Genomic DNA, 27,477 nt, shown 5'->3' with positions numbered 1-27,477 from the left:
GCATAATCATGTGGTGAGTGGATGGATTTGGAATTAGGTGTTGAACAAATACACAAAAGTTTTAATGTGCTGGTGTCCACATACCTTTGGTAATGTAGTATATTACAATTATTTTCTTTGTCTTCTTTACTCTTCTGCTTCATCCCCCCCCCCCCCCCCCACACACACACACGCACACGCACACACACACACACACACGCACACGCACACGCACACGCACACACACACACACACACACACACACAAACACTTTAGCTACAGGGTATAATGTGAACCATCAATCGGGCAGTATTCTTTTGTATTTATTTTACTTTTAAATTTAATTTAAAAAAACACTTAAATCTCTAATTTATTCACAATGAAAACACTTTATCTCATCATGTTGTCAGCATAATTTCATTGAAAATAAACAGACAAGTAAAAAGGAAACCATACATCATATTCCTTGTGATATACCTTCGGTTTGAACCAGCAAAATCATTGAATGGCTTTTTAATCAAGAGTCCTTCCTGTAAATCATGAGGATATTGTCATTCATCATTACACACTCTATTCGATGTTTACAGTAAATAGTAACACAAGAACTCACAAGTCTACAGCAGAGGCTTGCCATACCGGCATGGCGGGCAGATTAGATAACAAGATATCAAAGCGTCACTTGCATGCATGGTTTATTCTACATAGCCCGGATGAAAAGAGAGCATTACAGGACATCAAAAGTACTGAGAGGAAAACAGAAAATCTTCTCTAAGACTGTGCAACTCTGCTCAATAAAAAAGGTCTATGTTAAAAGCTTTGCATTACACATTGTTACAGAGGTTATCCTTCAGTGTGTGCTCCTAGGACATACAAAATATTCAGCTATTAGAAAGCACATGGCACAAATAACAGCTAAGAACTCTTGAAGTGATATAAGAGCAAAAATATGATAATATCAATTATAATAATAATACAGTAATAGGTGCAATCTTCTCTCTGTGTCTCTCTCCAGTCTGTGTTACAGTGTATTTTACATACAGAGCAATTACATTTGTATGATGAATTAACTGTACGTGGCACTTCAGTAACACTATTTAACAGATAACTTGTGTCAATGACGGTGAACAAATAAAGAAGAAAAATAAATAGAGTTTTTATTTTTGCTCATTCTCAGACAGAGCATCCAGTCTTCAGTCCAGTTCCAGTTCTGAATCTACAGGTTTTTAGTATTTGTTCCCAGTAACTGCATGTGTGCTGTTACTGATGTACACATGCACCCAAACACATACACAGACACGCAAGAGAGGAATTAGGTGAGGTTTTTGAGTAAGTATGTCTTTGTTTCTATGAACTTGGTGAGAATGTGTAGCTCACTGGAGGATTGTTTTAAGGGAAAAAAACAGGATTTCTAGGCCCTTATATAATACAATATTTACTAAGCATCTCATAATGCTGATTATGTAAAGTGATCATAAAGTGGGAGCTACAGCATCTGTTTCCTGCAGCGCTCACAAGTATTTAGACCACCTTCCATTCATCTTCTTTTCTCTCTCACACACTTTTTTTTAACCCCTCTTGTTTCACTCTCAGCAACCCATCAATTTATCCAAACCCTCTCTGCGAGAACAAGGCAAAATTAAATCTAAAATTTATCTCAGCGTTTGTCTTCTCTTGTTCACACTAGACATGGGAAATGACGTGAAAGCTCTCAGCTGTAATCCATCCTCCCTGCTTGTCTCCAGCGTAGCGCTGAGACAAGGGCTCTGACTTATCAATAAGCAATGAGCAGGCTTGAAGGAAAATCTGAGGATGGACCTGAAGAAATCCGGACTGTACAAGTAAATGAAGTGCCATCAGACCAACAAGACCAAGCTAGATGCTTCAGTATGATAATCTTAAATGAAAGGAGGGTGCCATGCTCTTAAAAATATGTTTTAAAAATTCTGGTGACTGAGTGAGTCCCATCCCGTTGTGTGTTTATTTCACCCCTTCCACCGACGGGCCAAGGATTTCAGACATGGTTACCATGGGATGCAAGGCTCTCCCGATGGTCGCTTTAAATGCAGGTTTTGTTGAGGTCAACTTTCACCGGCAGCGGCCCTGCCTCCTGACTCTCCTCCGATTGTTTCATGGCGACTGCGATCACAGGACTCAGGTGGTACGGGTTGACTTTGTGGGCATTATCGAGAAACTCTTTATCTCCATTGATACTCAGCTGAAAAGCCCGAAAGAAAAAACAGGTGATAACAGTGAGAAAACAGTTGTAATTTAAAAGGCCATTTTTTTCCAACAATGTGTGTCACTCAAAGTTGATTCTGCAGATGGAAAACACCTTCGGACGGGTGTTAAGGGAATCACCTGAAAGGGAAGACCATAACACAGCACCATGCTAGCTGTTGTGGATGGGAAATACTGATAAGAATCAGATATTACAGTAATCTTCACTCTGCCTCCCTGGAATGGCTCCCAGCTTCAGAATAAAACTGGATTTGTTTCTGGATATGTAATAGTGTCTGCTGGAAGAGGAATGTATGTTGAAAGCAACTGGAGTGCACTACTGGGTGCACCTTCACCAAGTTGAAGTGATGCGAACATCACAAAATATGGGAGCACAGGAGACAGTGGACTTCAGTGGACAGACCTCAGTCTAAGTTGCAATGTTTTACTGAAATAAAAATTTACAAATTTACTGCACTGCTTCCCCTACTGCCCCTCTACTTGCACTGCGAAGTATGCTGAGTCACCAAACAGCTGCAGACAGAGAACCTCAGAATTATTACGTCACTGCCTCCCTCACATGTGCACGTGGTTGCATTTCTGTGCGTGTACCTGCGTCTTGATGTGCTGCTCTGGTGCGGTGACAAGGCTGGCACAGCTGAGCCACAACATGACCATGATGGACAGGAAGAGACAGGCCGCTAAAATCCACCGCGGAAGGCCTGAACGTCTGGAGAACGAAAGAGTTACGAAAAGAGGGAGGCAAGAGTGAGGGGATGAGAAACAGTAAGGGACCAACAAATAGAACAAGTCCAAATTTGAATACATTTCATAAATTTCACAGAGAAAACTAACACAATTAAAGTGACATTTTAAGAAGAGTATTTGCATGTATTCCCCATTTAAAGCAAATACCGAACTACTTTCCAAGCACGCAAAGGTTTAAGATATTATTGTGTTCATTTCCTTAGTGTCAGTATGGTAAATTAGTTCCCAGAGATGGGAAACATGGGAGTTAAATAATCCATCTCAGTAGGTGCGCCTCAATCCATCATATCTACCTTTGTGTTTGTTGATGTTACAATAGCATCACAATGTAATGCAGTTGAATGTGTAGATTGGTTTGAACAGCACACAATCATATTACAAGTCTGACAATAATAAAAGCAGATATGACGTCCGCTCTGATGGATTAGCTGTCTCAGGTACACATTTACGCAAGTTGGTTTTCATGCTGACAATAAACTGCCAGTAAGAAATGAAATCAGACTAAGAAACTTGCGGTTTGCTTTAGAAAATGATTGTCAGTAATATACAGTTTATAATGTAGTTTTATGGGGAAAACACATTCTCTCATTTAAATTCTCAGCAGGGTTTCTCCAGCACCAGCTCACCTCGACATGCAGCCGAGGAAGTCGTGCTCAGCCGTGGGGTCGTCTGTGTGCTGGACAGGGTGCTTTCCTTTGCCTCCCGCTTTGGATGCTCCCCTCTCGCCATGTCCCCTCACGCCTGCCAAACAATAGAATACTGCAGCAACATACACATGCTGCCATGCATCGCCTGAAAAATGTGTGCAAGTGCAGTATGTGTGTGTTGTGTGTATGTTCTCACCATGGGGTCTCTGGGTGTGAGAGTGGACCTGAGGCCAAGGTTTGTCCGCCACGTTGGATCGAGGGGCCTGCAGCTCGGGCAGAGAGTACTCCATCTCTGGCTGGCTCTGAGGAGGAAAAAACAACAGCAAAGACACTCAGCCACTGTGGCAGCAATTACACCACAGTAATTCACCAGAACTGACAGCAAAGGGTCTGTTTAACACTGTGAGGTCAGACCACAGAGGAGCTCTGGCTAAGAATAGTTAGCTGGGAAGCTACAGAAACAGCACAGGAGATGAATCAAATATGAGGAGAGGCAAGCTGAAGATTTAATTTCCAAATGCAACACAACTCAAGGGTTGAAGAAATAGTTAACAAACATTTAGGAAAATATGTTTATCCACTTTCTTGGTAGGTGGGTCTTGATGCATTTGAACAATGCCAGGCTAGGTATTTCTCCTTATTTACAGTCTTTATGCTAAGCTAGACTGATCACTTTGTGGCTCTGGGTTCATTTTTAGCCTTCATAATCAGCCAACGTCTACAGCCCTGGCGCTGGAATGCTGTTGGACTATTTCAGCCTGTAGCATGACAGATCATGGTGAGTTATATCAAAGAAATGTAAGAAAATTAACTTCTGTTGAAAGTAAACATCAGCTAAAGGGATTTTTGTAGAATCAAAGATACAATGCTCTAGTTTCATAATGTTTTGTTTTTCAGTTTGTTACCATTTGAATCTGATCGTCTGTTCAGTGAAAAGAAATGTCTCCTGAATCATAAAATGAACACTCTCAAACTGTTTTATCTCATTTTGAGCATTCAGTATGTTGTATAACTTTACCAAACTGCCTTGAAACTTGCACGCTCACTATGTTTGGGTGTCTCTCATAGTATCTTTCTCATCCACCCAAACCACTTTAGTTAAACCACTTGAACTGGGACTGAACTGAAAAAAAAATGGCTTTTAAAACAACTGCTACACACATACGCACAGCCTGCTGTCAGTATTTGCAGTGTTGTGTGTTTCATTATGTACACAGTGTTCCTGGTTCCCCTGGAGAACTCATTAAAAGCGGATTTTGGTTCCCCACTGCTGACCTTGCCTCCACTACAACAGCAGCTGTAGTCGGTTGTAACAATACTATTGCTGGCTTCAGCAACAAACACACACACAACACACACACACACACACACACACACACACACACACACACACACACACACACACACACATATTTAGTCAGCATAGACAGTATATCCCACTGCAGTAGCGTCAACCTCCCAGTACTTATCGATTCTCGACACTAAGTGGATCAGTGAACTTTGAAACCTCTTGCTGGGTCTTACACCAGCAAAATTCATTCTCATTATTTTACTTAGCAAGTGATTGATCTGTTTTCTACTGAATGATTTCCATCACTTGCCCAGAATAACAAAACAACATACTGTAGCTGAATGTGGAGACATGGCTGGTTAGTTTGCTTCCCAAAACACCTACAGTCCTCCAAACCCCTTCTGTTGAAAAAGTTATTTCCCAACCGGGTTCATTACCCCTAGCGAGCAATGGTTTCTGACAGAGTGCATTGAAACCAGATGCAGCGCCAGCATAAAGGTTTGGGGAGACGAGGGTAAATGTGAGGGCGACGATTCTCATTGGCTGCAGACTGAAGAGTCTAACCATCAGAACGAACGGAGGCTGATCTGCAGCTGTCATGCATTATGAGAGAGCGAACGCAAAAGGTGCTCTGGCTTACAGAAAGAGCCTTTATGGATTTTAATCTGGAGGCCTAAAATCTAAACTTTAATTGCAGCACCCCATGTGGTCAATTAATTCAACAATTTCTATTTCCATTAGCGGTGGAATGTCATAAGAAAAAGAACATGTATAGAAATGACCAACAACATGTGAAAAACAAGTCTGGTGACATGGAAGGGAGGCCAGAAAGTATTGAAAGACAGACTAACACGAAAGATTAGAATATTACCAGCATTATACCAAACATTGACCATAATAAATAAACCATGATACCATATAGCAGTGTTTTTACTATAATGAATGTGCTTCACATATGCACACTGTAAGTAACGCTCATACTAATGTCACTTTCAGTGCAGCGTCACAAGTCAAAGTCACGCTTCCTTCAAAAACTGGTATTTTACTGGTTCTTTCTGTTCTGTTCGGGGTGCTTGTTTCTTCAAAACATCATTCAGGCAGAATGACTAATGCAATTGTCATGTCAATTGTCAATTGTCAGAAATGGGGACCTTTCGCTTTGTATTCAGCCTTACACCAACTTCAGTTTGGTCTGCAGGAAAGCTCGCTAGCAGTATAGCAGCTCAGTTGGAGGAGGCCCTTCTCAACTCACTTTTGTACCAAATACTTTCACAGTACCATGGGCTGATTTGTCAAAATAACATGGGGGTGGTCAGAAGGGAACGACTGAAGTAAAGGACTGTGCTTTACCAATATTTCCTCATAATTACAAGTGTTTTATTTTTTTCTTCTACTGACAGATCTCAGTTATGACCTCTGCTCTTATAATCTGAACTAACTGCTGCCATTGACTTACTGGTTACTGTTATATATACTTGAGGTCACACAATGAGCACACAGATAGATGTATATAGACAGCTCATCCAGATCATTTATATTGCAAGCCGTGCTGGCTTGTAGTTGCTGCATCTCTATCGTGTTAGACTTTGTGCCTCGGAGCCCAGACTCTTACCAAATAGTGAATTTTCACCATATAAAAGATTCCTCTGTTAAACAGAAGCCCTTTCTGTATGGGTTAAGGTGCACAAAAACTGTCATTTCCCATTGAGCCCTTTAATTATGTAGCTAAAAAATGCCATCAAAGCCACATTATCCAAACGGGAAAACCCCTGACAAGGATGCAGGTTTATGACCACTTTTTGACATTTGGAGGATATGGCTGGGTAGTAGACAGACCAAATCTTATTATAGCTTTAATGTATAGGTGGTTCACTGCACTGACTTAAGCAATACATTATGGTTTAACTAAAAAGTGTGCATACATTTCTAAATTTGCTATTTCAGTAATATTATATGTGAAGAAATGTTTAATCCGTGTCTGCATATGCGTGAAAATAATCACCGGATACATGTACCCGTTTTATTTTTTCAGCTAAAGTAGTTTGTCAGTAGTGAAAATGTTGAGGAAAATTAATCACTGGACAAACTTTTTACCCACACATCATTCAAATCAGTTGACAGTGTTTGAGTGGACTGACAAACCAACTGGGGCGAAAATATAACCTCCTTGGCGGGAATCATGACATGAACAGTGAGTCTGTCAGCTTTGTTCAGTTCATCTTGTTAAATTCCAGAAATAACATTGGAATATTTATTTGTCACAGCCACAACTTTATTCTTTAGTGCAGTCCACTCGCTTTTAAATCTTGCAGTGTGTTTCCATCCTGAGGCGAGTTCACCACAGCCAGCCCTGCCAGTTATCAAATATGCAAGGTGCCGAGGGTAATGACATCATTTAAAAGGACATCTATAAACAATGAAAGTGCTGAAATGTATAAATCCAACCACCTTGTCCCCACCCCACTTTGTGCCCTTGCTCACTCAACCTTCACAGATGCACTGACTCTAAAATGAGTAGTGTGTTGTTTTGGCAGCGACCCAAGCTCTACAACACCGTATAGCAGGGGTTATATTTCCCAGGAAGCAGAGGTTAGCTCAAGTAATAATCTATGTAGGTCCACTGGTTTGCTTTTAACCCCCAATTAAAAACATATGACATGAAAAAGCTTTGTAGGTATTAATTTGATAGTTTTCTACCATCATGACTCAGTGGGCCATAATATAGTGTACGAGAATAGTTCATTAATGGGGACATCAGTGTTCATTTGTCTTTGTCTTTTGCAGCAAAGCACTTACAGAGCTAACTCTGTTGTGAGTGCAAATATTCATATAAAAAGTTTGCAGCTTAAATAAAAAACACCTATTTGCCACAACATATGATTCTTAGACTAATTCTGATTCATGCAACATAGAAGAAGACTGTAGAAAAATACATATATTCACACTGTAACAGTGTAAACTGATGTAGTCTGTGTTTCTCTTAGCATTTGTTCGCTGATAAGATTTGGTATGAAATGTGTCGGATGGAAGATGAAGAGGAAAAATGTACAAGTTGACTTTGCTGCTGTGTGTGCAGAGATTTTCAGGAACTTTTGTGAATGTGGTCAGTGTAGTTGTTTTTCTTTTTCAGTTCAGCCACAGGAACCATTGCTGTTCACCCCAACTACATAGTTATTTTTCTATAAATTATTACAAACAAACTCCTGCCAGAAAAAAAAAGTTTTAGGAACTGGGTTCATGTCAATCAGGTTATATTTAATGTCAGCATGAACATTTTGCAGAACTATTTACCATTAATCTACATTACAATACAAACATTAAACCTGGAATACTCAGATCACACATGTGAGGCAAAACAATGATCACTACGGGAGCCCCAAAATGCAAAACATGGCCATCTTGGACAATCAGTTAGGCCTTACCTGAAAAACCACAACCTTGCCATCATCAGCCTGCAGGTAGAAGGTCCAGGTCGAGGAGATGAAGCTCTGGGCAGAACTGACAATGTCGTTGCACCAACTGGACACAGCCTCCATCACAGAGGGGGGCTTAGGGCGGAGAGTCATGGCCTTGAGCTGTGGAGGAAAGAGCAGGACACTGACTGTGTATACATGTGCTTCAGTACATGTACACACTTGTATTCTCAGTAGTGATATTAATATTCAGACATCTGCAATTATGGCTGCATTTGCAGTATTTATTTGTGCAGCCATTGACTGCAGTGGCCTTTCTCACCTTCCTTCTCTTGATCTCAGGTTCAGAGGGTTGGCTGGCACAGCCGGTGCTGCAGGCCTCCTGCTCAAGCAGCTTGATATATGCCTCCTGGCAGGCTGGAGAGGGAAGGAGAGAGAGAGAGAGAGAGAGAGAGAGAGAGAGAGAGAGAGAGAGAGAGAGAGAGAGAGAGAGAGAGAGTGAGTTGTGAAGCATGAATGAAGACGTATGATGGTAAAAAAAAAGAAGAAGAAGAAGACGGGGTTGAGAGTGCAAATGGAGGAGTGAGAAGAGAAATAAGCAGAAAAGAGAGCAGGCATTGAGCACTGCAGTCAGTTGGGTAGAAGATGAAATTGTCTGCAGAGACAATTCACTCCATGTTGCTGTTATGGAAACGGGGAAGGGGGGGGGGGGGCAACAGGGAATCTTCTGTCTGGACAGCAAATCACATCATTGATTTCCAATACAGCAGTTGAAAAAGGGCGAACAGCCTCAAACACCCAGAAAATGCCCACTGAGCACGCCTGCTTTTAGGAAATAATGCAATATTTAGCAGAGCTGTGTTCAACATTTTGGTGTTTAAGAGGTGTCCACCGCAGTGCTTGAAATTCATTCAAATGTTATGTAGCTGCTATCTGCTTTTGTCTTGCAAACCTAGACTTTACATGTGTTTTTGATTCCACCTGAAATGCTCATTTGGCACAATATATTCTGTCCAGCTTCTACCCAAAGGACACCACAGTAGGCTATATTTACCTTTAGGTAAAAAGAGGGAATCAATGACATTTACTTTCCTGTCTTATCAAAAGGATCAGAAGGACTCTCACTCCCTCAAAGTTTTAAGATGCTATTCAAGTAGAAATAAGTGAGACACTATAAGAAGTTCAACATGCAACTTATGTTGCAGGAAGTAAACCAAGGTTCAAATGAATGATACTGGCTACGTTTAGATTGAATTTTTATGAGGATTTGCTCCACTGCCTTTCATTTTGACATATTTAGGATTGAGGCCTCAGCAATTCAAACTTTGCCCTCTGCCAGCTCAGGGAGACAGTAAGACCAGCAAACTCAAAACAATCAGTCCAACAGACACACTGACTCACCTCCCTGACACTCCTCCTTGCTGGTATTGAAGCCGGCGTTTCCATTGACAAACTGGCAGATGGAGTAGAGACGACAGCCGCGATGACAGGCGTTCATTATGGAGTCCTAAGAGCCAGACACAGAGAGAGATGATGGGACACACACACACACACACACACACACACACAAAATTAGAGATGTCTCCTGCACTCTTGGATAAACGCAAGATGACCTTGTTTGAAAATATGACAAAGATGGGTCATGGCATCTCTTAATGACATGGTGCAGCTGTTGTATTACAGCCTGTCATAAACAGTTGATACAAAGCTTTTAGTCCCTGCAGAGAAAAAGTGGCCATAATGAGCCAGTTGCGTACAAACTTGTGCAGGAAAATGAGGTGGTGAGAAAGGAAGCTGCGCATTACCGTACTTCCTAATTATCATAATGCCTCAATTCTCCGGTTGAAATGAAGAAACAGCTCCCTCTGGTGACCTCTCTGGGAACAGGAGCGACAACGAGATTCCCTGGCCGCGGTTTATTACAGCCTCGTGCTTGACATCATCTTAACTGCGTTTCACTGTTTATTCACGTGAAGCACAGAGGGGTATTTATGACAAACCATGAAATTGTGCCTTAGAGTTTAAAGGCCAATGCTTCTTCACCATCTCTGTTGCTGTCCAGTATGATGGCCCTAAACTCGACATATAATCAGAATCTTCAAAGCAGACTGTGATCCGGTTTGCAGCTCTGCTCCTGCTGCAGGACGGGTGAACCACACCTGAAGGCAGCAGAGGAGAAGGAGGGAGAGGAGGAGGTGGTGGGATGAAAAACATCCGACATTGGAAATAGGCCTATAGGCAAGTTTCTAAAGCACAGAAACTCCTGAGCAGTTCACAGCCATCATCAACCGTCCTGCTCGGATGCAGTCTGGCCTTGTCTAAGCAGGAAGATAAAGGGTAGCCAAATTGCTTCGCAATGGTCTCACTGATCCTCCAGCTTGCGATTCGCCTGGCCTGACCGATCCTTATTATATTCAAAATGATCAATTATTGGCGCAGTTTATTGCAAGTAGGCTACATCTGAGATTAGCTGACTGGATGCAGTTCAATTCTTAGTCGAGTCTTTAAGGTGCAGAAGAAAATGAGCTGCATCCATTTTTCGGCCTAATTGTGCGCCGTAGCATCCAAGAGGATGCAGCGAAAAATCGGAACGAGCATGGTGCCCGTGGTTACGCGCAGACATAAACACGTTTATTTATTATTTATAATATAAAGATGTAGAATTTTGCCACGCAGAATATATTGTGTCAGTCTGTGCGTCGTTGCTGCCGCTGAAATGTCGGACAGCAAGACGTAGCTGTCAGCTCGTTGCTGATAATGCGCTTTCTGCAGAGACAGCCTACGCTACACAGGGATAACTTACTTTAGCGGGGCTTTTGTTTTTGATGGTGAGCTGGCATTGCTGTTTGCAGTAATTGATATCGCCCAGTTGGTTGTCAAACAGATCCGAGGACGCCGCCGCGAGCCCAGCAAGAAGCACCGAGAGGAGTGCCGACAAGCCGCACATCCTACTGCCGAGCCGGAGCATCTCAAACCCTGGAGGAGAAGAGGAAAGTCGAGCTTGAATCAGAATTGAGCTCCCTTTGTGGCGGCGCTGCTGGTGCGGATGCTGCTGCTGCCTCAGCCCGGGTCCTGTCTGCTCCGCTGAGCTGCTTCTGCTCCTGGCGTCACGCGCATCGTCATCATCATCATCATCATCATCACGCACGAGCTGCTGTCTCCCAACTCACACTCACACAACCTGCAGCGTAACTTTCACTGCAGTGCACAAAGGGTCAGTAATGATATTCATAAAACGGTGGCAGGTAGTTCTTCAGAGAGGCAGATGTCCCGCACAGAGCAGAAGTGTTGACAGATCATACACCACCAGTGTGACAGTTATCAGCTGGATGTAAAGACCCTGCTGCAGCACATGTGGGCCACACCACAAATCATCGGAGGAAAGATTACCTGCAGAAACAACAGCTGATAAGAGCGACCTCAGAGTCAGAGCTACACATACATTTAGTGAAAATATGTGTTTTATTATTTCATTGTCTGTTCGATGCTTTATTTGTGATGATGACTGTCATATTATGCATATATAATGTATATGCTGTTCTGTCTATCACTGTCTAGGTTTGTATGCAAATAATTAATGCAGCATCAGGTATATGTATGTAAAATCTTAAATTGAGTAGAAATAGTGATGTAAAGTAGGGTAACGTTAGGTAAATTGGACTGCTTTTCAGCAACATTTTGAAATAACCACACAAATACCAATGCACATACATTAAAACTTCCAAAAATGTTCTGCTCCTCTTCTGTCTTCTGTTACTTCTCTTTTATTATTTTCATGCTTAGTCAAAATAATGTTTTTACATTCTAGAGGTGATCAATTGTCAGATGTCCCCAGATTTGGCTGTGATCAGCTGAAATCGGCCACATGTTCAGATAAACTTTAAATCAGACAAAAAAAGCTTATCTTGAACAAAGACCTATTGGGACACAAGAGAATAGTGTTTAAATCATGTTTTCATATTTCATATGAAAATTGATTATTAGATATATGAACTACCAATACAATGTAATAGACATTAGAAATATTAATTGTATTTATAGGCTATTATACTACAAGTGAAGATGCACTAAGTGCTTTACATAGTGTACCAAGAATGAATATAGGCTAAAACCAACTATACCGTGTTTCTACGACACCGGACATCAGTGCAATATTAATGATACATTATTCACCTTACATTTCATTGGTTCATTCATTTCTTAAGAATATATCAACCTCATCATGGAAAAGTCAAGACAATCACCATTAATTCTTTCCCACCAGTGTCCATATAATGAATTACCCCACCCACCTTAGCAACCTCAGACCAATCAAATCAGTTTAAACAAAGCAAGTGCAATTTCAATATATTAACAGTGATTGGCTATTAAAATGTATAGACCTATATCACTTCAACCTATTTGAGTAAATTTAGGTACCTGGTTACACTGCGCCGCTTTATTATATAATAGGTACAGTATTATATATCCAGTAAAGGATATTAATTTTATATAACATGAACCGTCTTTATTCGACTATGAACTTGTATAGTATATAACTGATAAAACAATAAAAAGTGTATAATGTTGAACTCAAACTTTATCTTACTTTTGATTTGTGTGTGTGTGTGTGTGTGTGTGTGTGTGTGTGTATCAGGGAGGGGACTAATTAAGGAGCATTAATGACTTGTGGCCGTTTGGAAAAAACAAGGGAGGAGTTTAAGTGTTTGAGCAGCAGCAGCAGAGTAACTCTGGAGCTAAAAACGAAGAGCACCTCGTGTTTCAGTCAGTGTAGTCTCCTGACTTTCAGTGAAGAACCTCTGGAGAGTGAGGCTGCGCGGTTCCTCTTCAAACTTCACCTCGCTGTCTGCTCTCCACGTCCCGGTGTTCCGGAAACAAGAAAGCGGCTGGAAGAACCATGTTTGCCTTCATGTTTCTCCTCCTCCTTGCTCCACATGTGTTGTTGTCCTCGGCACGTAAGTAGGCTACCAAACTTCAGTCAACTGGCAAGCCTGCGGTGCATTAGAGCGTTTCTGTCGGTTCAGACCGCACCGTGGTCTGGGATAGGAGGATATGTGTGTCAATTTAAAGCAGTAGAGTTACCTAAAGCTTATCGTGTTTTCTAGAGTTAGCTGCTACATGGAGGCACCAAATCAAAGAGGAGTTCATGTTTTAAATCAGTTAATGCACTAAAGGGTAATTTATTTCCACCTGTCCCGGTGCTGTTTTCACCCCACCTGTAATAAATATGTATTAGTAGATTTTCAAGAAGTTCTAATGCTAATGTCTGTCATTTGATATCGCGATACTAGTACATTTTTATGGAAAATCAGCAAGGAAAGTATTTATGGATAAATAACCAAATGGAAATGTTTGTTTTTGTCTAATGTTAAGAATTAAAAATCCGTCAAATGAAGGAACTAAAATTAATGCAAAAATTTAATAAAAATTACCAATCACTATTGTAATGAGAGTTTAAAAATCCAATAACTATCAGCAAGTATTATTTTTTAACAAACACCTCTGAAAAGGATTCCTTCAGGTCCAAATTAAATCCAGAGGCAGTGACAACACATAAATATGAGTAATCATTTGATGTGATTGCATACCCAATGGTGGATTAGGCAGAGAGCAAGACCTTTTAGACATGGTGGTGATGTAACTGATGAGACAAATTTAATTAATAACAGCGCTGCTGCATGAAGGAAATGCAGGAAAGATAACAATGTGCCAAGTTATCAACATGATGAGAGTTATTATCATAAGACCGAGAACATTATCTGCAAGTAGCTTCTTTATGTGTGATGAAAAAACATATAAACAAATGTATGTTTGTTGTTTTTCTCATGTATATTTCCTACTTAACATTATTTCTTATACTGACTACCACTCACTAGGGCCCGGAGGTGAATCCTCTTTCTTCTTGCACGTAGATTCAGCTTTCATCTCTAGATATTGTTCTTCATATTAGATGCTGAGTCCAGGGACGCTGGAAACAGCGCAGTGGCACACATGTTGGAAAGCTTGTCCACCGCCCACCTGGAGCACGGTTAATAAAACTCCACACATTAACCCTCATATCTTTGTGAAGAAGAACATTCAGACGCACAGCAGAGGGGTTCTCATGGGCATCAATCATAAAGGAAAACTTTAAGTCTAAGAGGGCTTGGGGTACGGAAAAGCATTCAAGGAGTTTTGCCGACAAACCAGGGTGACCTTTCTGACTGATCCTACTGAGCCTCCATAAATCCACTTCATTACTGGGTCATAAATGTATGCTGAGCTCCTGCTCTGTTGTGGCGCAGTGCTGCTGCTGCTCTCCTCCTCCTCCTCCTCCTCCTCCTCCTCCTCACACAAACACAAAGCTTTCAGTTGGTAAGACATTTGAACACACTGCAGTGTTTCTTGTTGGAAATGTTTCAATGTGTTAAACACTTGAACACATCAAACTGCACAGACCAACAGCTGCCCTGGACATAATGCATGCTATGAAGGAGTGTCTAATCAATGAAAGTTAAAGGGTGAGAGGGAGCTGGAAACCTAAAATGTAAATGAAAATGCACTGTGGTCTTGTTAGGAAAACAACATTAGCAAATTTACTGTATTTTTAACTTTGGTAACCTTTACAGTTAATAGTAGCTTCAGTAATGTAAATAAACTAATTCACATCTGATGAATGTAAAGTAGCAGGTGTTTAGGTGCATAGCAGAATTAAATCGTATAAAAAAAAAAAGTAGTGAACTTCTGTAAACTGTCAGCACTAAATGTATAGAAGAAGCAATTATTTGGCCATGGACCTTCATCCAGCATGTAACATACAATACTAATAGTATAATAGTAGCACTTGCTTCAGAATCGTCAAAAAAGGGATGAAATCATTGGAATAAATCTATGTACAATAATTAGTGAAATTGGTAAAACAGTAAGTTGATTAAACATGTAGTCCATTGAAAGAAAATGTAATTAGTATTATAGATTCATCATTTAAGTCATTCATCAAACAAAAATGCAGCACATTTGCAGGTTCAAGTATCATAAATGTGATGATTTGCAGTTTTTCCTCTGGGAACTTTAAATTTAAAGTCAGTGTGTGTGTGTGTGTATGTGTCCACCACCCAGATTTAGCAGAGATCTCCCCTCAAGATCCTGTCCTGCATATTGGCTCCAGTCTGACGGCCAAGTGCATGCTGAGCCCTGAGCTTGGCCTCCACGCCAGCATGCTCTACTGGACGCTGAATGGGATGTGTCTGTCCAGCAGCACCTACAGCGTGGTGAGCCCTGACATCCTGAGCGTCACCCTTCACAACCTAAACGGCTCCCAGCAGCAGTCTGGAGACAACCTTGTGTGTCATTCAGCAGATGGACACGTCCTGGCTGGTTCTTGTCTCTATGTGGGCAGTAAGTGGAGGCTTTTTTTTCTCTCTGTTTGGCTTTTTAATAACTGAAATTATTGAGAGCTTGAGTCACTTAATACAGCTGCCATTTAACAGAATGAAATAATGACTTGATTTGCGCGATTTGATGTTTGGAAAATGTACTGATAACATACTGAATGTTTTTAGCTTCAAAAACCATTGTTGGTGCACCCCTAATTTAAACTTAAGGGTTTTTTAAAACGAGAATCTTTATATTTCTGAATTGAGGATGGTAAGAAGCCAGTTGTCACAAATGTAAAATAAGATGTAGCTTGTTAAACACTAAACAAACAAACTAAACAAACAAGCATCGTGGTCATCCCTGTAGTAACTTCCTGCCCTAATTAACTAACTTTAAATAAATACAAACCCAAATAATCACAAATGAAACAGAACAAGGTGTAATAAAACCTTTCTATGTTGTTGTTATAAATATAAAAGGACATACTAATCCTGTGAATGAATATGTTATAAAGCACTGTGGATTCATAAGAAATGTTCCTTTATTGAGATGCAGATGAGTTAGGATTTTAATCCATTAAAATATTTTTTACAAAGGACATCCTAAAAGCTTACGATTTGGTTTCCATGTTTTGCTGTGTTGTCACTTCACCTTTAAAGTAAAAGTGATGCAGTAAAATGTATCTGTTTGGGGAACCTAAATATAAAAAGTGTGTGAAACATCACAAGACTCTTTAACATTTGTACAACTTAAAACTTTTTAACATTTTAAGTTGTACATGCACTCCTTTTGATTCTTGTCAGTCTGTAATGCTTTAAAGTCTCTCTAATCTGCTTCTTTAATGCATGGGCTTGGTGGAGTGATTGCTTCACATGAATAGAGAGGAAACATTTCAGAATAAAATTACATTAAAATGAAATGTTCATTCAACCACACTTTTTAGTTAAAAATAATTTCTTTCATTGCTCCTTTTGCTCTCCAGTGCCCCCGGAAAAACCAGTCAATATAACGTGTTGGTCCCGCAACACAAAGGACTTGAGCTGCAAGTGGAGCCCAGGGGGGCGGGGTGAGACCCACATCCCAACCCAGTACACCCTCAAGTACAAATTGAGGTGAGCGCCCCAGACCTGCTGCAGCTCACAGGTGATCACCTCGTCCAACACCACTCAGGTAGACCAGCAATAAATGCACTAGTGCCGCGTACAGTTCATCCTCTGCAACACATACCACACTCAGAGGCGTGTTAAAAATAGCCAGTCTGCCTTTTCAGGAACAAAACGCCAGACGTTACTGTGGTCATTGTGTTTGTTGTGTTTCTGTCCAGGTGGTACGGGAGAGAGAAGGAGTGTGAAAATGACAGCACGGGGAAGCAGCGTTACTCCTGCCACATCCCCCGCAACCTCGCCCTCTTCACTCCGTATGAGATCTGGGTGGAGGCAGCCAATCAGCTGGGCTCTGCCACCTCTGACATCACCACCCTGGACGTCCTCGATGTAGGTGGGTAAGCGCAAACGTTTTGAGCATGTCAGAAGTTGTTTTTCATTATTTTTAATTAACACAACTATTTTCTTTCCTTTCCTCTCCTGTCTTTTCCTTTCTTTTCTTGTCCTTTCCTTTCCTCTGTTTGACCTTTTGTTTGTTTGTCTGCAGATCTCCTGCATATGGCTACCACACTTCTCTAGGGGAGAGGGGGATTTATTTTTATAGCTCACTCCCTCCAACTTGCCGCTCTAACAGCATTATGGGTTCAGGCTGCGGGGTCTTAAAGATAAACGGTGTTGTTATAAAAGTTAACCACACATCAGATGCCTCTCAGGTAATAGCTTCACAGGTTTCTCAATGAGAAATTTAGGTTATGATGTACGAGTGATGGCAGGTATTCCTTACAATCTCTCCAGCTAGCTAATGTAATAGTGTAGTGTTTGGGCCTCCAGTGAGCGGCACATTCGGAAAGCAGTGTTTATTGGCCGTGACTAGAGCATACTCTCCCTCCATTCATCCTCGCTGCACACTGAGGAACAGATACCTCGGAGCTGTGAGTGGGCTGGAAAGGAAGGAGGAGCGTTGCCATATGTATGATGCATTGCACTGCCTCAATAACAGAAACAATAAGCTCGGAGAATATTTGTTCTGGCTTAGTTTTCCTCTCTGCCTCGAGCTGAATGCCATAGAACAAATAAAGTACGTCAGCTAAAAAACCAGCGTCACACGCCAGAAGAGAGGGATGTCAGAAGCAGAAGGTTACCAGCAGGAAACACTTTTACAAGACTTTTAATAAGTTCTTTTAATAAGTTCCTTTCCGTGTCGCTCATGCTGCCATCCACTTTATCATTCTCCACTTCAAAGCACTCGATTTGTTTGCGACCTTTATTGCAGTAGGTATAATGTTTTGTTTAGTGCTGACTGAGAGTACAACATGCTCTCTACAGGAAGTACAGACTGACTGGAACCAGCCGGCCGGTCTGCACAGGAGGGGAACTTTCTATGCCAAGTGATTTTTTACATATTCAAATGAAAATACCTTACTCTTCCACTTGCTCATTGTTCTAATAGCAGGCCAGCAACCTCTATACAGAATCTAAAAGGTGACGGACATCTGGAAAATCATTTTTCATACTCTTTCTATTATTGTTGGAACATTTATTCCCTTGCTTCAAGAAGTGCTGTTCCTAGATGAACTGTCCTGTTTCTGTTTCTCTTTTTATTTAACAACTATTCTCTCATGTACATACAGTATGTGCCAACAGAGTTCTACTTGTTTGTAAGTATATTGATTTACAGTATGTTATGACTATTCCCCTGCGTGAGGTTTATACAGAAGAATAGTATGCTTTTGGGGACATAAACCGTTACTTTGTGGTAAAGCAGACCACAAAAAAGTATTTTCGTGACCCGTGTCCTTTGTACTTTCAAAGGGAGGTGAAAACTAGTCCAGATCGAAGCGGCAGTGGCAAAGATATCCATGCTTTTAGTCTCCAGTATGGGCTGAGCTCCAAAAACGCTGGATCCTACTCTTCCCATAATGCAACTCGATAACATCTTTCATTTGACTTTCCCTGCCTGATAAATGCTCACATTTTTCAAACTCCTCGTCCCACAAAAATACATTTTTATTTGAGTAATATAAAAATGTACAAGAGAATCACACTTTACCTTTCTTTCTTTATACTTTTCAAAAGTACCAGCTTGATTTACAGATCACATAATTATTGTCTTTTGTCCTCACTTCATAACTTTCATAACTATTCTGAAATAAAAGCTTTTTGTTATTTTCATAATGATTTTAACTAACTGACCTTTTTGTTCTGAAAGAGGCTGATTAGAGAGAAGAATCGATAAAGAACACAATAGTAAGAGAAAACAAGAAACAAAGACTTTATAATGAAATTAATCACTTTGTTGTACTTTATTTCCTTCAAAAGAGGAATTGAATTTAAGGGAATATGTACAAAAATCAATCCAAAACATGTCGATCCAAGGGTTTATCAAGGAATGAAAAAGACAACTACAAAATTTAACTTGTGTATGAGACAGATGGAAGATGAGATATGCCGTCTGTCTGCCCTCAGTGTTATAGTGCAGTATTTGCAGTCTCTCTAGAGGTCAAACCTCTTGTATCCTGTATCCTTGCCCTAACTACTGTATATCTGCTGTATACAAACACCTGTCCTTGTCCGTGCAGTGACTACAGACCCTCCTACCAACGTGCAGGTGAGTCGTGTCGGCGACCTCGAGGACCAGCTGACGGTCCGCTGGGCCAGCACCCCCGAGCTCAAGGACATCCTGTTTCAGGCCAAATATCAGATACGCTACAGAGTGGAGGACAGCACTGAATGGAAGGTGGTCCACACACTCACACACACCTAAAGACTAGCATACAGTTTCTAAAGACTAGTCTGCATTAAATTATGACACGTCTGAGAAACATTTCAGGTGCAGCACTGACTGATCCGTGAAATAATGAACATAAATGTTGCTCATGCAGCGTCTCTAGCCGCTTGCATGTACGTCAATCTTTATAAAGCAAATAATGCTTGTGGTAAAAGGCTTGACTGCTGCTAGTGACTCTTTAATGGTACATTTTGAAAGCTGGCTTCGATCCAAAAGTGCAGCAGCAGAGCTTTTAGAAAATGTCATTCTTTCAAACTGCTTCTTTGATGTTTTCTGCCCACAGATTCTTTATGTTTTTCTCTGCTGTGTTGGTATGTCTTTGACTTCTGGATTTACTATTGAATGAGAGGATTAAGCAAATAATGTTTAAATATATATATCTGAAGCCAAACTTGTCAAATCTACCTTAAAAATAAAGCAGAACAAAGTTTAAAATACAAATGGTGAGAAAAGATGCAGCAAATATTTCTGTTCAGTCGGTGCTGAGGAAGATTTTGACTGTCATTTTAGTTCATCTTCTCTGTCATTTTGTTCCCTCTCAAGGTAGTGGATGATGTTGGGAACCAGACGTCATGTCGGCTGGCAGGCCTCCGGCCCGGCACCGTTTATTTTGTCCAGGTGAGGTGCAATCCAGTGGGCATCTATGGCTCCAGGAAGGCCGGCATCTGGAGTGACTGGAGCCACCCAGCTGCTGCCTCCACACCCAACAATGGTGAGTACATCGCAGAGATAAACAAATCCCACTTTCAGTATGCTATTCTTTGGTTGCAGGACAAATGCAAATAATTGCAGGAAATATAATAAGACTGAATGGAAAAAATTATGCCTGTGTTTTCTGGACATTTGTGGACAAGTATAACTGAAGCTGTCATTTCCTTCCTTTCTAATAACCAACCTTTCACTGCCAATTAAAGCCTAAAAACCCTCAATGTCCTTATCCCTGTTTCAACATCCCGAACAAGCAGATCCAACCCGCATGTGACTCAGGAGAAACCAAACATCAAAAGGCTAGATACCTTGATACAGATCTCCCAGCAGAGGATTAAAAGGAACTGCAAAGAGCCAGGGGAACATTTGATAGATTTTGATCATCAGCATCAGATATTGATCAAGTTAAAAAGCTGGTTGTCTGTCCGCAGCACACACAGGGCCTATAAAGCTTGAGTGGAAGCAGGTTTCGGAGCAGGAGGAGGAGATAATGAGTTACACTGGGCATGTGGAATTTACTCCCCAGAGGGAGGAAGTCCTTATTGGGCTCTGTTGTTTGCCATAAAGAACTGATTGTAGCAGACTTACGACTTTCAGTAGCCTATCTTCCCCAGAAGTGTGGTATATCACTTCCATACTTTAGAACATCAAACTGAGAAATATTTATCTTTATATAAAAACGTTTGCATCTCATTTTGCAAAATTAAGCAACATGAATCATCATAAATGTTCACTTAGGAACTCTGTTTTTACCGGAGGCCTCTCAGGTAGAGAGAGGTGAGAGATGTGCTGTGTTTCTATATTTAATTTCTTTTTAATAATACACCAGAGCATATATCTTAGTGTTTGAGACGGATATAAAAAAATGGCATTTCTATTCAGGCTGTAACTAGGCACAGTGGTGCTTGAGCTAAATGCTCCGTCAGCAGGCTAACATGCTCGCTATGTCAATAATAACATACTGATGTTAAGCAGGTGTGATGATGTTTCACCATCTTTATTTAGTAAGTTAGCATGCTAACATCTGCTAATTAGCACTAAATGCAAAGTACAGCTGAGGCTGAGGGGAATGTCAGTACTGTTGTAGGTATTTGGTCATAAAGTATTGGACACATTTTTAGCGCTAGATGAGAAGTCAGGGGATCACCAATGTTGTTAGAATTTATCCTTTGGGGAACATGAATGTCCAAAAGTTGTAAAGCTATTTCAGTCTGGACCGACCACTGAAATTGCCATCCCTAGAGCCACGCCGTTAACGCAAAAACAATTGAATTTACAATTGGTCAAAAACAATTGAATTTACTTTATTTCTCCGGATTCATTTAATGTAAGTGTCAGTACTGCTTTCTGCATTCAAGAGAGGCTTCAGTAGATATGTATAAAAAAAGACAAAGCATATCAAACAATAGCAGATAAAGCAGATCGATTAATCAAAAGGGAAAATGATAATTACAACATGTATTTATTTAAGAGTGAGGTATCTGCTCTTATGGGGTTTGAGTTGATTTTTACTTTGGTGAAAATGTTTCTGCTTGAATGAAGTTATTTATAAAAAAGTGTATCACATCAATGCTGACACACAACACAGTGAGCAGCCTGTGCATGTAGCTGTACACCACCTTGCACTAACAATTGTCCTAACTATAACCTTGATGCTGTTCTCTCATCCTCCCTCCTTTTCTTTACACACACTCTCTCCTTTGTCTCTCCCCTCCCAGAGCGGCTGCAGAGCGGCTCCTGTGATCCTAAGCCCGGTGAGCAGAACTCCACCCTGCGGCGGGAACTCAAGCAATTCTTCGGCTGGGTCCGCAAGCATGCGTACGGCTGCAGCGGCATGTCAATCAAACTGTACGACCAGTGGAGGGTTTGGCTGCAGAAATCGCACAAAACGCGCAACCAGGTAGGTAAGCGGAACCTCTCTCTCTTTTCACTATCTCTGCAGAGCTGCTCTCACAAACCCACACTCACAAACAGCCACCGCTGCTGCATTGAAGTCCCAAACTGAATTTCTGACCCTGCCTTTTTTATGCCATGTGGTCAGCACTGTTACAAACACAAAGGGGACTGATTTCTCTTGTACTGGCTGGCTCTGTGGAGTTTTAGTCCGCACTTTATGATCAGGTAAAATGTGCGGTTTTGGGCCCAGAATTGGGAGCATAAAAGTAGATATGCTTTTGTCGTGACCTCTGATTTTATTACATATTTTAACAATGTAGACTTCTGATCTTCAGCTGATGACCACAACAAAGAGAAACAAACATGTAAATATAATTAACAGCCCACTGTAATGTGCTCCTTTTGTGTTTGGTTTTCTCTTGGCATGAGGAGCCCCTTTCACAAAAATAACTCGGGCCAAATGGCACGCAGAGCCCCGGCATCTTCTGTGTTTGTGACTTTGTGAGGAGTTCAGATCTTTCAGCCACATCCTCTGCTGTTCAGTCCTTGAACTCATGGAAACCTTCACTCCACCTGACTCAATTATCTCAGCAGTCTGCGTGTTTTTTGTGCTTTATAGGGCACACGCTGTCTCCTGAATAATGTCTTTGTTCACAAACCTTGACAGGTTCCCATTGATTACCTTGAGAGAAAGTAGCTGGGGAGCGACACACACAGAATATGAAAGAGATGATGCAAAGAATGACGCAGAGGAAAAGAGAGGACAAGAGAAAAGTGGCAGCCAGACAGAGCAATTATCGTGATTGTAAATTACATGGTTTTTCACGCAAAATTATCCCAGTATGAACCATCTGCTTTTGTCTTTTCAGATTCTACAAGACGATAATTCATAGCACCATCACTCAGCACCACTGTGGTGCTTAATTCAAGAAGAGCATAAAGAAACACTGACAGATAACTGGCCCCGAGGGTCCCAGCTGTGTGAGAGGTCCAACGCCCCGCTTGAGGGATACTGCAGTGTTTGGTCATACAGCCTTAACTTGAGTTTAAAGGGCCCGAGTGGAGGATAATTAAAGTGAGACAATGCAGCCTTTTTCTGCCATTTCCTCTGGCCAGATCTTTCTGTTAGATGTGTTTGCACAAACACAAGTATTTAGGCTGTTGATAACTGAACTTATACTCTGAACAGAAAATGTTATCGGAACATTTTTTAATAACTTAATGTGAGATAAGCAAGTCTTTAATGCTACATTGATGTCAAATGGTACTAAAGTATTACTGAAGCATCTACAAAAACAAATTGCCATGGCAGTAACACAATGGACTGGGAACAAAATGCATAAAACCGTAATCCTACTTTTCCAGGCCAAGAAACACAAAGTATTTTTGTGAAGCTGTGGTTTTCTCCAAGAAAATCTGAATTTTTCAGTTTTCCAGTGTTGTGGCCTTGTATATCTCTATATCTATTACTATTGGAAATAACTAGTTCAGGATTGGACTGCAGTTATTATATGATAAAATGTTATTTTTATTATCAATTAACTGCTGATCAGTTTCTCAATGACTGGATTACTTGATTTATCGATAAAATGTCAAAATGAAATGTGAAACTTGTAAAACAATATACCAGTAATTTGCTAAAGGCCAAGGTGACATAATGTTTTCTTTTGTCTTACTGAAACCCAAAGATATTCCATTTACAATGATTATAAATCAGAGAGAAGTTGACTGTACTGACAATCGAGGAACTGGAACCAATGAATGTTTGGCATTTTGCAACACAAAAATAGACTTAAAACAAGTAATTACAAAATAGTTGGTGAATAATTTTCTATTGACCAACATAACATTTTATTCTCTGCTAGTTCAGTGAAAACTATATTTGTAGAAGCATCTAAAATGTTGTATGACATACCATTCATTAAAATTGTATCAGTAATTGAATACCCATGAGATAATGCCTCACTATCTGTACAATGTATATACTATCCTGTGTCTGAGTAGACCATTTGTTTATATTTTTATAACTGCATATTTAAAAAATGTTTTTTGACTTAAGTTCTACTCTTTTACTGCACCAGTAATGCCGCTAAAAAATGTATAACATATAGAAGAGTAAAAAGTCAAACTTGTCTTGAAAGTGTCTTGTTTAAAAATGCCGTTCATCAAGTCAACAAAGACAGCTGGATGAGCCTCCAAGAATTATTTAACCTTTTTAGTATTTACACATTTCATCACAACAATTTTTGTTTCTTGTTTTTTTTGCTGAGAAATGCAGTGACACAAACACACGACTACAGATGTAAACACACAGAGCCAGAATGTGATAACTCCCCTGGGTGGAATAAGACTGCAGCAGCGAGCAGGGTGGGGCCAGAGTGGGATCAATAAGTGCAGCTGAGGAGTCCAAGATGGAAGTTGCAGCAGAGCCGAGTCGATCTGTCAGCTCTGCTGTCTGGTGATGTGAGAGGGCGGCTGCAGGCCTCCTGGGAGTCACCTGTCAATCACACTCCTCAGAGTCATACTTAAAGTCCTGCATGATCTCACTCAGAGCCTCTTGGTTCTTGATGATCCTGGACAAAGAATGAGCCCAGAAAACACATCGGTTATTGTGTTACAAACGTTTAGGAATATCTTTTGACAGTTTTGTGATGGTGAGGTATAGTCTGTTAAAGTAGGTGGAAACAGGAAGTCCTGCAGCCGACAGCAGGTTGATAGTGAGTGAGTGGATCGGTCAGCAGGGAGCTAGCGCAGTAAACGGAGGGGTGGTAATAGCTGCACTTACTCGTGCTTGATCTCCTGAATCTTTTCTTGACAGTCCTCTTCCTCCGGGTGATCCTGGGCCCGCTGCCTGACCAGCTGCAGCTTGGCTGTCTGTTGAGAAGGCACATCAGATAAGATTTATGCAAACCATTCATCAGCGGAGGACGGAGGGGAGGAGATGGAGTTTGAACTTGCAGAGAATAGGAGCTTTATGATAGTACTGGCAGACAGGAAGTGGAGTCTAATATTATAACGGTGTGTAAAACTGTAGTTAAAAGTGCTTCACATCACTGAACACCAGATGTATGAGATGTGGACCGAGGCGTTTTCATTTTATCAGCAGTCTCCCTCGAACTGGCTGTTCAATGGTGATGAGCGTCACAGACTGAGTTTAGATTTCAGGTCACTAACAACACTGCATCATCACTAAATGACTTAAATTCAACTGAATTAGGAGTTTTCTTCCATAAGTGGCTTTTACTTTTACATAAATGTATGACTTGAGCTACCAGCGTAAAAAGAATAACTGAATCATCAATGTGACAGTGTTAAACACATACAAGACAGCAATAATGAAAGGGTCTTGTACAAGAGCTGCCTCCTTGTGGCGAAACACTGGAACCGTCTCAAATATTAAACAAACAGTGTGAACTTGAATGGAAGGCTTACATTTCATGTTATTTATTTGAAACTGAGGTTAAGTGGATGTTTGAAACAGAAAAAATCTTGTAAACAGTTATAAAGCAATATTAATGTTTAATTACACCGTAAATGCATTCAAATAATTTATTAAAGGAATTTACAAATGAGGAAAATACAATGAAGAATAACAAATAAATTAACCCTCCAAACTGAACTGCATTTACATACAACTAAACAAATCAAAATGCCTTTTGAGAATATTATCCTTTTGAACACTGCCCTGTATTTGTTTGTGGACTACTATTTACTTAAGTTATTTATTACTCAAAATCATAATTGATGCATATGACACTTTTTTTTTTCATATGCAAACATTGCATCATCCAGAACAGAGAACTTCTTGTTACATGGCTTGTCACAACTACGCAGTAGGCATTTTGTCTCTTATGTATCGACTGATTTAGGGCTCAAACGATTCATCAAGAAACCTAATTACTTCGTTTAATCCATATAACTCTATTCGCACTGTTTCGCACGGACGATTATTACTGTCGCACAAAACTGTTTACCTACCAGTTCAAGTTTCTGCTTCTCTTTGCTCTGCAGGTTCTCAATGTGCTCAGAAAGGTCTGGCCTGTCAAACTCGTGGTGCAGCCTCCCCTTGATCTCCAGCACTTCATTGGAGATGCCACAGAAGGCCTGTGTTACCTCATGGACCAGCTGCCTGTAGTGGTCGAAGTCATAATGGGGCCCTGTCCTCAAGTAGGCCTCGTGTCCTCTGGAAGGCAGCAGCCAAAACAACACCAATAAAAAAAACACAAAAACAAGCATGAATAACTGAGAAGGGCAGATTTCTTTGTTTAAGTGCCTGAAATGAAGATCAATGATCCCTGGAGACAGGAGGAAATGTGGTTGTGAAAGTAAGTGTGTATAGTTATGTTACATCCACACATACTCTTCAAACAGCCGATACGTCTCTACCCGCTCAGACTGCAGGTGATAAAACCTCTGGATCAGGGCTTTAAAGTCTGTAGGGATCTACAAGGGGGAAACACATTAAAGCAAGTTAACACCTGGCACGCACTGAATTAACAGAATATTAATCCACCCAAGTTGGATAAATAATATTATTTTTATTAATGTTAAAATCAAATAGATAATCTTATATGATTAAAGTGTTAAGCTATATATAGTTAAATCTTTGGCATTTCAACAGATTAAGTAAGGATTTTATTTCGGTTAAGAGCTCTAATAACCTGTGATGTTTGACATATTATTGGCCAAGTTATTATTAATCAAATAGATAACTATGCGTGAAGAATATAGTTAAGCTATATATAATTAAATCTTTACAAATATTTATATCCATAAATTATTATGAATTAATTATGTTTTTGCATTTGAACAGCTCTCATAACCTTTGATCTTTGACATATTATCAGCTATATTAATATTGATTAATCTAAAGATAAAAAAACAACATTGTTGAATCATTTTAATACCACTATCAATGTCGACTACACTGTTAAGCAAATAGTGTTTATCATGAGGAAATAAAACAAAGGCTTGTTAGGGGGCTCATCTGTTTTAGCTTGAATAAAGTTACATGTACCAAGCAGCCCACTGCCAACAACTACAGCTACAGTTGCCAAGTTAGCAGTAAGTTAGCTTGGCTTAGCTTAGCACATGTTAGAGTAATCGTTTTGAGGCATTCAGACATTTAACTGTAGTATAAAAATGCCAGCTACTCACCATGGTAACCTGCCAGAAAATACTGTCGCTGAGTTTCCACAGTTTATAACACTGACATGTTTATATTTTATAAATACAGAGCGCTGTTTCCCTCCTCCATGTGAATCAGCAACCTGCCTGCCATGTCCCCCGGAAGCAAACACGCTGCGCAGTG

At 40.5% G+C, this 27,477-nt stretch overlaps 3 protein-coding genes across 5 annotated transcripts; 1 reads left to right on the top strand and 2 right to left on the bottom strand.

The window, feature by feature from the left end:
- Positions 1–286: 286 nt before the first annotated feature.
- On the bottom strand, positions 287–11,438 carry tmem59l (transmembrane protein 59-like). The gene is made up of 8 exons (XM_038716145.1): positions 11,119–11,438; positions 9,717–9,822; positions 8,638–8,732; positions 8,325–8,477; positions 3,808–3,913; positions 3,591–3,705; positions 2,809–2,926; positions 287–2,194 (listed from the first exon to the last, which is right to left on the bottom strand). Exons 1-8 carry the CDS (start codon positions 11,281–11,283, stop codon positions 2,036–2,038), a joined length of 1,017 nt encoding a protein of 338 aa, XP_038572073.1. The 5' UTR covers positions 11,284–11,438; the 3' UTR covers positions 287–2,035.
- Positions 11,439–12,412: 974 nt separating this feature from the next.
- On the top strand, positions 12,413–24,282 carry crlf1b (cytokine receptor-like factor 1b). Of its 3 annotated transcripts, none has more exons than XM_038716142.1 (8): positions 12,413–13,270; positions 15,414–15,692; positions 16,654–16,783; positions 16,996–17,168; positions 19,354–19,511; positions 20,106–20,274; positions 21,989–22,170; positions 22,834–22,894. In XM_038716142.1, exons 1-8 carry the CDS (start codon positions 13,213–13,215, stop codon positions 22,861–22,863), a joined length of 1,179 nt encoding a protein of 392 aa, XP_038572070.1. In that variant the 5' UTR covers positions 12,413–13,212; the 3' UTR covers positions 22,864–22,894. The 3 variants fall into 3 exon arrangements, with proteins under 3 accessions (XP_038572070.1, XP_038572072.1, XP_038572071.1); XM_038716144.1 differs by lacking the exon at positions 22,834–22,894 and adding an exon at positions 23,036–23,133 and having other exon boundaries at positions 12,427–13,270; positions 21,989–22,174; XM_038716143.1 differs by lacking the exon at positions 22,834–22,894 and adding an exon at positions 23,036–24,282 and having other exon boundaries at positions 12,925–13,270.
- On the bottom strand, positions 23,991–27,477 carry rex1bd (required for excision 1-B domain containing). The gene is made up of 5 exons (XM_038716146.1): positions 27,324–27,477; positions 26,527–26,609; positions 26,145–26,349; positions 24,952–25,040; positions 23,991–24,739 (listed from the first exon to the last, which is right to left on the bottom strand). The coding sequence occupies exons 1-5, from the start codon at positions 27,324–27,326 to the stop codon at positions 24,667–24,669; spliced, it is 453 nt and encodes a 150-aa protein (XP_038572074.1). The 5' UTR covers positions 27,327–27,477; the 3' UTR covers positions 23,991–24,666.

Source organism: Micropterus salmoides, unplaced genomic scaffold (assembly GCF_014851395.1).
Source record: "Micropterus salmoides isolate LMB-PRFRI ecotype aquatic unplaced genomic scaffold, ASM1485139v1 Ms_hic_scaffold_13, whole genome shotgun sequence".
Classification (NCBI taxonomy): domain Eukaryota; kingdom Metazoa; phylum Chordata; class Actinopteri; order Centrarchiformes; family Centrarchidae; genus Micropterus; species Micropterus salmoides.
The sequence above is the reverse complement of the archived record's forward strand: the minus strand, read 5'-3'. Positions and strand labels throughout refer to the sequence as shown.